Source organism: Stegastes partitus, unplaced genomic scaffold, assembly GCF_000690725.1.
Source record: "Stegastes partitus isolate 25-593 unplaced genomic scaffold, Stegastes_partitus-1.0.2 Scaffold2085, whole genome shotgun sequence".
Lineage (NCBI taxonomy): Eukaryota > Metazoa > Chordata > Actinopteri > Pomacentridae > Stegastes > Stegastes partitus.
In genome coordinates this window covers 1-10,438 of record NW_007579816.1, presented here as the reverse complement: position 1 = coordinate 10,438, position 10,438 = coordinate 1, and the positions used below count along the sequence as shown (strand labels likewise).

Genomic DNA, 10,438 nt, shown 5'->3' with positions numbered 1-10,438 from the left:
CTGCCTTCACCCTGAGTCAGCTGGGATAGACTCCAGCCCCCCACGACTCTAGAGAGGATTAAACGGTGTATAGATGATGGATGGATGGATAGTTAAATCTGTAAAATTATTGTACATTTTTCCAAATATTATAGTGAAAAGCTGCTAAAAACAAAACAAAATGTCGGATCATAAACTCCCCTTTGAAGCCGTTTCATGCTTTATTCATTCATTTTTCAACACACTATGAACAACACAAACAGCAGCAACCACAATAAACTCTGACTTGTTGTATGAACAGTCTCTCCGTCTAGTCTCCTTCTTGTAACTCCTTCATTTTACAGAAAATACATTTTTGGATATTTTTTTTTTCACAGCGTAGAGACACATGAATGGAAATACAATAAGATCGAAAAAAAGAATCATCTTTTAACATGAAATCATCTTCAATCAAAAAACAAATAACATCCATCAAATATCTATACATCACTTAATCTTCACGTGAGTCACGGGGGAAAACAAAAAACAAACAACCCTTATTTGTCTTTTTTCAATCAAAATCTTTCTTTCAGTTTACAGCAAACAATTCTGTGTGTTGCTGATGTAAAGGTAGCAAAACAAAACAAAAAACGTGTAATTTAACAGTTGAAATTTGTAAAACTTAAATACATTTTTGCATAAAACAAAAGCAGATTCTACATTTGTGGCTTCCCCCCCTTTTTTGTAAATACAGTTTTTCTGTCGTTTTACTATACATATATATCTTATCAGTACCGTGAAACTGTAAAATAAAAGAATATGTTCCAGTTTAAAAATTAGTAAACAAACTAAAGTGTGTTTTGCAGTGTAGAGACCAAACCACATTAATAGAAATACAGTGAGATGAAAATAAAAACACAATCATCTGCTGACATAGAATCATGTTTTTCCACATTTTTTACCTTGTTGTGTTTTTTTTAGATTCCATGTAAATAATTACTGACTTTACAAAAATTACAGTTAAACAAATGATTTACTATTTTTCAATCCTACATATAAATTGCACCATATACAAGTTCTTTTTTCCAAAAGAAGCAAATGTCTATAAAAATAAAATTGAAAATGCGTATGTAATTTAACAAAACGGGAAAAATCGATAAAATGTTCCAATATAAAGATTTTTACAACAAACATATCAATAGAAATACAATAAAATGAAAAAAACAAAACCATCTTTTCACATAAAATCATCTTATTTTACGGGATTTTACGTAAATTATTACTTTTTCCTGTGATTTTACTAAAAATTGTTAAACAATCGATCATTAATGTACAGAAGTATTCTTTCAAATAACATCGAATATCAGCAAAACAATTCTTTTTTTTTTTCCAATACAGTCAAAACCTTATAAAAGAACAAATTACTTTAATGTGAACATTATTTACAGTTTGGGACTTTTTTCTTCTTTTTTGCAGTTAACATATAAACTAAACCTTTTTTCTGTGCTCTTAGCAGATGTTATCAGTAGTACAAATCTGGTAAATAATGGTCAAATGTTTTAAAAAAGAAAAAATCGACAGTAAAATCAAGCCGTGGGTTTTACAGTGTACAATGAGATTGAATCAGCTGGAAACTCCAACATTTTAACCAGCTGCTCTGTAAAGACTTCAGTCTATTCAGGTTTAATGAACTCTAACGTGTCTCCATAATAATTGTAAAGCCCAGCTCCAGCGTGTAGCGGCTGAGTGAACGAGGTGTGGACTCTGTGGAGGAGAGTCATGGTGTCAGAGACGCTGTAGAAGGACAGAACACCTGCTCTGTGATCCAGGTACACTCCTACTCTGGAGGAAGGATGACCTGAGACGGGAGTTTTGGTGTTGTTGTGCAGAAATACATACCTGTTGGTGTCACAAAACAAAGACCAGGATTTGTCGTTGAATCCAAATCCACACTCGTATGTTTCCCCTGTTCTGCTGATGTTCTCGTATGAGACTGCTACGTCCACTCCTCCTTCTCCTCTCCACTCCACCTCCCAGTAACAGCGTCTGGTCAGACTCTCTTTACTCAGAACCTGAATCCAGTCAGTGAATCTGTCTGGATGATCAGGATGAGGCTGTGGTTCATCCATGACTTCTACTTTTCGGTTCCCATCAGACAGTAACAGCTGTCTGTGTGCTGTGTTTGGATCCAGAGTGACTTCTCGTGAATATTTTAAGAACCCATCTCTGGTCGTTGGTTCTGACAGTAGAACATCCACGTCAGTGATGGCCAGTGAGATGTTTGTCCATGTGTCCCTCAGAACATCCTGGAGCAGATCTCTGAGCTCTTCCACAGCTGCTGTCACGTCCTCAAAGTGTCTCCGAGGACGGATGCTGATGCTGGATGAGTGTGTGGACTCACTGAGTGCTGACACTGAGGGGTAGTCGTGGAGGAACTGGCTGTGATCTGGTGTCTCTGAGAGCTGCTTCAGCTCAGCGTCTTTCCTCTTCAGATCACTGATCTCCTGCTGCAGCTTCTCCTCCAGCTCTTGGACTCGACTCACTTCAGCCTCCTGCTGGGATCTGATCTGCTGCTTCACCTCAGAGCTTCTGTTCTGGATGAGACGGATCATGTTCATGAACATCTCCTCCCTGTGCTCCACTGTTTTATCAGCAGAGACATTGATGGCCTCCAGCTCCTGGTGAAGCAGCTTCACATCTTTCTCTCTGTCCTGGATCCTCTGATGGATGTTCAGTCGACTCTCCTCCAGCTTCTTCTGCTTCTGCTTCCTTTCTGCTGCAGCTGGGACTGTTTCATGGCCTTTATGTTCCTCCACAGAGCAGATATAACAGATCAGCTGCTGATCAGTGCGACAGAACATCTTCATAACCTCATCATGACTAGAGCAGATGTTCTCCTGGAGGTTCTTGGAGGGCTCCACCAGCTGGTGTTTTTTCAATGCAGCTACATCACAGTGAGGCTGAAGGTGGTTGTCACAGTAGGAGACCAGACAGACCACACAGGACTTGACAGCCTTCATCTTCTTTTCAGTGCAGACATCACAGGCCACATCTTCAGCTCCAGCATAGCAGTGATCAGCAGCAGCAGCAGCAGCAGCATCTTGGAGTCCAGTCGTCTTCAGATCCTCCACTAACTCTGCTAGCAGGATGTTTTTCTGCAGCACAGGCCTCGGTTTGAAGGTCTGCCTGCACTGAGGGCAGCTGTAGATTCCCTTACTGTGCTCTTCATCCCAGTGGTCTTTAATACAGTCCAGACAGTAGCTGTGTCCACAGGAAGTAGTCACCGGATCCTTCAGCAGATCCAGACAGATGGAACAAGAAATGTTCTCTGAAGTAAGATTAGATCCTCTCCGCGCCATTTTCTCATCTGAGCAGCGACTGAGCGAGTTTCTGCTTTCAGTAAAGTGAAACTACTGAAACCAGTCTGAGCCAGTCTGCTCTGTCATCACCACATGTTGGTTTACTCAGCGTAAAGGTCTGAAGGAGGAAACAAGTTACAGGAAGCGATCCGCTCTGACAAACTGCAGTCAGACCACAAACAAAAAAAAACATGTTGATACGTTACGTACAGCTTCTTAATAGAGTAATGTCTACGTTTTTGGTTCTTTTATACATTAATATTGTGGTGATTATGGACTTGTTTTACTGTATTGTTCTGGATTCTGTTGTTTGTGTGTTCAGCTGGCGGTGCTGTTAGTTTCAGATTGGGCGGGGCTGGTTGGAGGAGGACGCTCCCACGCTGGCACAGCTGCAGCTCATCACCCTCATCAGCACACTGGGTAAAGCTGCTGCTCACCGGGGCTCCAGGGCCACACGACTGCCAACTCCACAAGTGCATCTCCTCCACCAACCCAAAGCGTCCAGCCGTTCGGTCTTCCACTTCCACAGGCTTCACGTCGCAGAACACGAGTCGGACTTTCCCCTCCACAAGCACCCGCATGGGAAATCACCCTCCTCCCTTGGCTACAACCTACACACCCGGCCCGGATCCCTCAAATAAACCTGTTTTCCCTTTAACCTGTCTCCTTCTCCGTTTGCGTCCATAACTCACGCCCTTCGGCCGCCGGACCGCAGCAGATATTCAGGTTTTTAATACTGTAGTACAACAATATCCAGGTTTTGAAAGTCAGGACATGATCATCTAGATTGTTTATGTTTTAGGACAGTAATATCCAGGTTTTCGACAATTTAGTGCAGTAATATTGAGGTTTTAGATACTGTAGTGGATTTATAACCAAGTTGTTGATACTTTAGTACAAAAACATTCAAGTTTGGCCCTGTTTTTAGGGGTGGCATGTAAACTAATGCTTTTAAAATATTGTTTAACGAGTTAAATCAGGGGCTGCAAGGTGTGTCAGTGGTTAGCACTGGTTAGTCCCCCACGACCCCAGTGAGGATTCAGCGGTGTATAGATAATGGATGGATGGATAGGCAAATCTGTAAAATTATTGTACATTTTTCCAAATATTATAGTAAAAAACTGCTGAAAACAAAACAAAATGTCGGATCATAAACTCCCCTTTGAAGCCGTTTCATGCTTTGTTCATTCATTTTTCAACACACTATGAACAACACAAACAGCAGCAACCACAATAAACTCTGGCTTGTTGTATGAACAGTCTCTCCGTCTGAGCTGCTGAAGCTGGTAACTCCTTCAGAGGAGTCATAGGAGTCTTGGTTTCCTCCCTCACTAGTCTCCTTCTTGTAACTCCTTCAGAGGACTCATAGGAGTCTTGGTTTCCTCCCTCACTAGTCTCCTTCTTGCTCAGTCACTCAGTGTTTGAGGACGTCCTGCTCCAGTCAGAACTACTCAGGTTCCATATTCCGTCCATTTCCTATTGATGGATTTAACTGGACTCCAAGAGATATTCAGTAAGTTGGAAATGTTCTTATATGGTCCCCTGACTGATGCTTTTCAACAACCTTTTCACAGAGTATCTTGGAGTGGTCTTTGGTCTTTGTGGTGTAGTTCTATCCAGGTGACACATCGATGATCTGAGTTGATCTTTATTTCTCTACTTATGTGACTTCGAGCACCAACTGGCTGCACCCGTGTTCAGTTAGATGAGTCAATTTGAAGGGGTTTTTTTTCATTTTAGTTTTTATTTTTACTGCAAATTGACATTTCTTTGTAGAAATCTGTTTTTATTTTGACATGAAAGATTTATTTTTCTGGTAGATTCTTGTCAAAAATGCCAAATTAAGTCAACCAAGAATTAATGTTGAAAATCAATAAAAGGATAAAACTTCCAGACGGGGTGAACACTTTATAGTCGCTGTATCTGGGTTTGGTACTGCACTGCATTGTGTAATCCACATGCATGTACATCTACATGTGCACAAGACAAACAAGGCAGTGACCCAGTCATAAAAAAAGGTCAAACACTCCACAGGGGGCCTTATAAAAGCTATTTTTGACCACCGACCGCTCAGGATTTAATATATGGGCTTTATGAAACGCTGTCTGACTCATTCATTGTTTATGAAGTAAGTTTTATGAGACTCTTGCAGGAGAAGTTCTCACTGCTCACGTCTGACTCCAGCTTTAAGTTTAAGGTGTAATTATTGAAACCTGCTGCACTCGGTTTGTTTTTGTCAAAAGCAGCGTTCGGGACATAATTTAGTGTTCAGGGTTATTTATCACCTGATAATTTAGCGAGGCCTAATTCCCACTTGGCTGTGAAATTATGCTTCAAAATGTGTCCTATAGATGTAGGAGGCACATAAACCCTGGGTGTGAAGAAGCAGAAGGGAATCGTGTAAACAAAGCAGAGAAGAAATCGAGTCGCTGCTAACGAATCCAAGCTTAAACAGAATTTCAGGGCTTCATCTTTATATTATTGCAAGCTGTGATTCTTCGCAAATTACAAATGTGGTAGATTTAAATGTGCACCAATAGGAAACAAGTGATGCAGGGCAGTCAGGAGAAAAACAAGAGACTTCAGCGTATATCTGCAACACAACGCTGTGTTAATGTTACCTCTGCAAACACCTTCTGCAGCAGTAAAATAGGTAAGAGGAGTACATAGATAGACTTTATGTGTATTTTGAAGCATCACATTACAACAAAAATCATGGAAAAGGCCAAATTTAATAAAACAACTTCCTCAGTTTTACAAAAAAAGGAGATGAAAACATCTTTAAGAAGGTGGGAGGCCACCAAGACACCTAGGACTCTGAAGAAGCTTCTCAAGAAAATGAAGATACCGTTTTTCCTGAAGACTTCATTTTGTCTCGTAGACGGAGACTTAACTGTTTTAGTTTCTTTTTCTGTGAGGGTTTTTAACTGGTTTTGTTTCCATCTTCTTCTACTCTGTTTATTACAGCCATGTAGCCTGTAGCGCCACCTTCTGGTGACCGAGTTTATTAGCTCCAAACGAGCCTAATTTATATTTTCTTTTTCTTAATTCATCACAAAATTTCAAATGTGGCAGGGAGCAGAATCACATGACTTCATCCAGCCAATCAATGAAGGTCAGACTACATCACAACACAGTCACTGACCAATCAGAGTGAGCCTGAGTGATATTTTGACACATATGACATTACCTTATTTGGAAATAACTGTTTCTTTATCTTTATATGTGTGTTGTTTCTTTTTTTTACAATAATGTTTTTTATACTCTATGTGGGTAAGGAATCACATATGGTAACTGCTTTGACTTTGACTTTGATTTGCAGCCTAAATCTAAAACATTCTTAAAAAGTCAAAAAAGAAAAAAATGTCCTCTTATATAAACCAGTAACATTCTAGGGTTGAAATGTAAAAGTTTCAAGTATTTCAGTGAGTGCCCTATAAAGGGTTAAATGGAAATATGACTATCATATATATTTCTGTTGAAAAACTATTTTAAGTTTGACTTTGCTTCACGTCATGATGGTGCCACCACCGTGCTTCACATCATGATGCTGCCACCTCCATGCTTCACATCATGATGCTACCACAATGCTGAAAAACTACTTTGAGTTTGACTTTGCAGCAAGAATACTTTCTTGTTTGGGAATGTCGGAGTTGCGTCTCTGCTTTTTGCAAATAATGTTGTTCTGTTGGCTTTATAAGACCTTCAACTGAAACTTCCCTTTTTTTGTTTACTTTTTGCTTGTATTTTTAGGGTTGTCATGTAAATTCATACTTTTCCTGTAACCATTTTTCAGTCATGAATTTATATAAAACATCTGGAAAGCAATGTTCTTTTTTTTAATGATTTCAATACAGTTAAAAATATATATTTTGAGCTACACACGCCCCTCCACCGCCCCGATCTCCTCACCTTTGTTTGACACTGAATATAAACACTGAGGTGAGGAGTCATTTAATATGGGATGGTACAGACACACTAACAGGAGAGTTAGCAGCTAAAAAAAACAATACAAATTAAATAAATCAGGCAGGAAAAATCATAAAATATCTGTAAAATGCTGCTAAAACTGAGAGAAGTCTCTCCTCCGCACTGTGTCGCTTTAGAAATTCATATAAGATGAAATGATATATGTGATAAGTAGGCGTGATGCGCTTCGCTTTACACCTTTTCCTTCAACACTCTGGGTGCAATATACGTCTGCAGGTTTACATAATGTGGATGCATAAACATCCTCATTATTGTCATGATGTGTTCCAATAAATGGGAGATTCACTGTGTTGAACTAGCATCAGTTCCTCGGTTTTCAAGTATGTGGACATTCTTAAGGCAAAATCAGACTCGAATGATGTTAAATTTCAACATGAAGACAACATACGAGCCACATCAGCATTTTGTCAGAATATCTAAAAACTGGAACCTCTACTTTTATTAGAGGACTCCACTGAGAGACAGACAACCAAGCACACTCACATTCACACCTACAGACAATTTAGAATCACCAATTAACCTCAACATGTTTTGGATTGTGGGAGGAAGCCGGAGAACCTGGAGAGAACCCACGCTGCACGGAGAGAACATGGAGACTCCACTCAGAAAGATCCCAGATGTCCTCACCAGGACAGCAATTGAGGACCTTCTAGCAGAACCTGAACACCAGACGAGGTGGCCGAGTGGTTAAGGCGATGGACTGCTAATCCATTGTGCTCTGCACGCGTGGGTTCGAATCCCATCCTCATCGAATTAAAAAAATTTTAGGATGTTTGTGATGAAATCTTTATTTGATGATTGTAATTAAAAGATAATAACTGCCCAAGTAAATACCATGATGAAGGCTCTACCATTTGGTGGAAAAGCAAAGACTTAACCAAGACATAACAGCCTTCTTCTTCTCTAGTTCACATCCTCGTTTCAAAAGCTTTCAATGTTCCTACAGACAGATTTCTCAACGTTGTCTCATCAAACATCAACAAAAATGATATTATACAAACCTAAAGATTGTCAAACAGCTGCAGATGTTGTGCAGCCTGTTCCTTTCAGACATGAGGGGAATTAGCTCAAATGGTAGAGCGCTCGCTTAGCATGTGAGAGGTAGCGGGATCGATGCCCGCATTCTCCACAACATCTTTCTTCTCTCATCTCAAACAGCAGTCCTCCAGCTCTAAGTGTGCTTGATGAAAACATAAATGTATCTGAAGGAGAAGTACTCTTTGGCTCATCAGAAAGTTCAAAATTCTTTCACTTCTAACAGTTTCTGAGAAATGGTGTGATTTTGGTGTTTTCTTGAAGATCAACAGACTTTCAACCCAGTTTTTCAGATTCAGAGTTAAAAGAGAATCAAACCATTAGTTTGTTGACTAACAAAGTGCAGAACTCTCATTGTTGTGACCTATAGTGACATTTTCTGTCTCTTTGTTGAGTGGATGTGAAGACATTTGGTTCTTTCCATCTTATAAGCTGACAAAGAGGAAACCACAGATACCATCACCTGACTGTGATCTTCATTCCAACATGAACGAGCTGGAGGACTGCTGTTTGAGAAGAAAGATGTTGTGGAGAATGCGGGCATCGATCCCGCTACCTCTCACATGCTAAGCGAGCGCTCTACCATTTGAGCTAATTCCCCTCATGTCTGAAAGGAACAGGCTGCAACTACAGCGTCTGGTTCGTCTGGTGGGGGGATGTGCTGCTCTGGCAGTGGGATGGCGTGCCGGTGTGCCATATTGTGGAGGACGCCACATGCCATCACAATGCGGCACACCTTTTCAGGCCTGTAAAGCAGCACACCCCCAGTCCGGTCCAGACAGCGCCATCGCCCCTTCAGCATGCCAACTGCCCGCTCCACGACTGATCGCATGTGTGAATGGGCATCATTGTACCTCCGCTCTTGGTCAGTCTGGGGGTTGGTGAGAGGGGTCATCAGCCATGTTTTTAGTGGGTAGCCACGGTCACCTGGGGTCAATTAAACACACTCGTCATTAGGTCATTTAACACACCACTAACATGGATCACACACTATCGTGACTGAATGCAGTTGTGTGCCAGGAAATGTGAGGCTGATCAAGTCACTTTAAACAATGTTTTTTGACATATGTACTTCACACAGAGACAGGAATAGGCTTTTTGGAAAGTGCTGACTCTGTAGTTGAAGCAGCAAAACAGCAATTCACTAACTTTAACCACTGACAAGTAATGATGCTGTGAAAACAGGATGATATTCGGGGGCGCACATGCTCAGCGCATGTCAGGGGGATTAATATTAGGACAATTAAATGATTTACTCACCAAGAAGCCACCCATCCCGCAGTGTGCCAGCTTGTAGCCTGTTCCCAACTATGCTGTTGGTCAGAATGAAGGAATCATGTGTCGAGCCAGGCCACCTCGCAACAATGTTACTTAATTGTATTTGCGCATCACAGATGATCTGTACATTGATGGAATAAAAATGCTTCCTGTTGACATAAATAAATGCATCTTGTGATGGTGCCTCTATAGCAATGTGTGTGCAGTCGATAGCTCTGATTACATCAGGAAAACCGGGCGTCGCTACAAATTGCGCTTTTATGTCGTCCTGTTAAACTGCAGTGTGGGAATTTGATATATCTGGCTGACATTTGGATAATTCCATCCCACACAGCTGGCATGGCTCGGCTCAGTGTCGACTGGCACAGTCCCGATCGGTCGGCCAGCTCCCTCTGAAATGACCCTGTGGCCAGGAAGCCCAGTGTGGTCAGCACCTGTATGGGCACAGGTAGGACATGACTCCTGGACGTGTTGCGCTCCAATAATGGTTGTAGCTCAGCGCACAGTTGTAGGAGGATTGCCCTCGGGAACGTAAAGCGGCTGATGATCCAGTCGTCGTCCTGAGGTCTCTGGAAACCCGTTCCCTTGGCACTGCTCCATTGGCAATATCTTCCAACAGTGCCAAAGCTGCCATTGTTGTTAACGGTGTCTTCTGCACCGTTTTACGTACACTTTTATATCCGCTCATCTGATTGCAAACACCTGGGTGTATTAAGTGTTCATCTGTGTATCTCTGATGAGCACATCACTTTGAGGAATTACCTTTTTTTTTACATTGTTTTGTACATTTTTATATTCCCAGCATCACCTCTAAGTGT

The 10,438-nt window shown here is 41.2% G+C and overlaps 1 protein-coding gene and 3 non-coding genes across 4 annotated transcripts; 2 read left to right on the top strand and 2 right to left on the bottom strand.

Annotated features, from left to right (window-relative positions):
• Window positions 1-1,358: 1,358 nt before the first annotated feature.
• LOC103373859 (tripartite motif-containing protein 16-like) lies at window positions 1,359-3,361 on the bottom strand. The gene has a single exon (XM_008303863.1). It carries the CDS (start codon window positions 3,315-3,317, stop codon window positions 1,632-1,634), a length of 1,686 nt encoding a protein of 561 aa, XP_008302085.1. The 5' UTR covers window positions 3,318-3,361; the 3' UTR covers window positions 1,359-1,631.
• A 4,615-nt stretch (window positions 3,362-7,976) lies between these two features.
• Window positions 7,977-8,058, top strand: trnas-gcu (transfer RNA serine (anticodon GCU)). Its single transcript has one exon. It is a non-coding gene; the product is annotated as a tRNA-Ser (tRNA).
• A 305-nt stretch (window positions 8,059-8,363) lies between these two features.
• On the top strand, window positions 8,364-8,436 carry trnaa-agc (transfer RNA alanine (anticodon AGC)). Its single transcript has one exon. It is a non-coding gene; the product is annotated as a tRNA-Ala (tRNA).
• A 434-nt stretch (window positions 8,437-8,870) lies between these two features.
• Window positions 8,871-8,943, bottom strand: trnaa-agc (transfer RNA alanine (anticodon AGC)). The gene has a single exon. It is a non-coding gene; the product is annotated as a tRNA-Ala (tRNA).
• Between the last annotated feature and the right edge of the window lie 1,495 nt (window positions 8,944-10,438).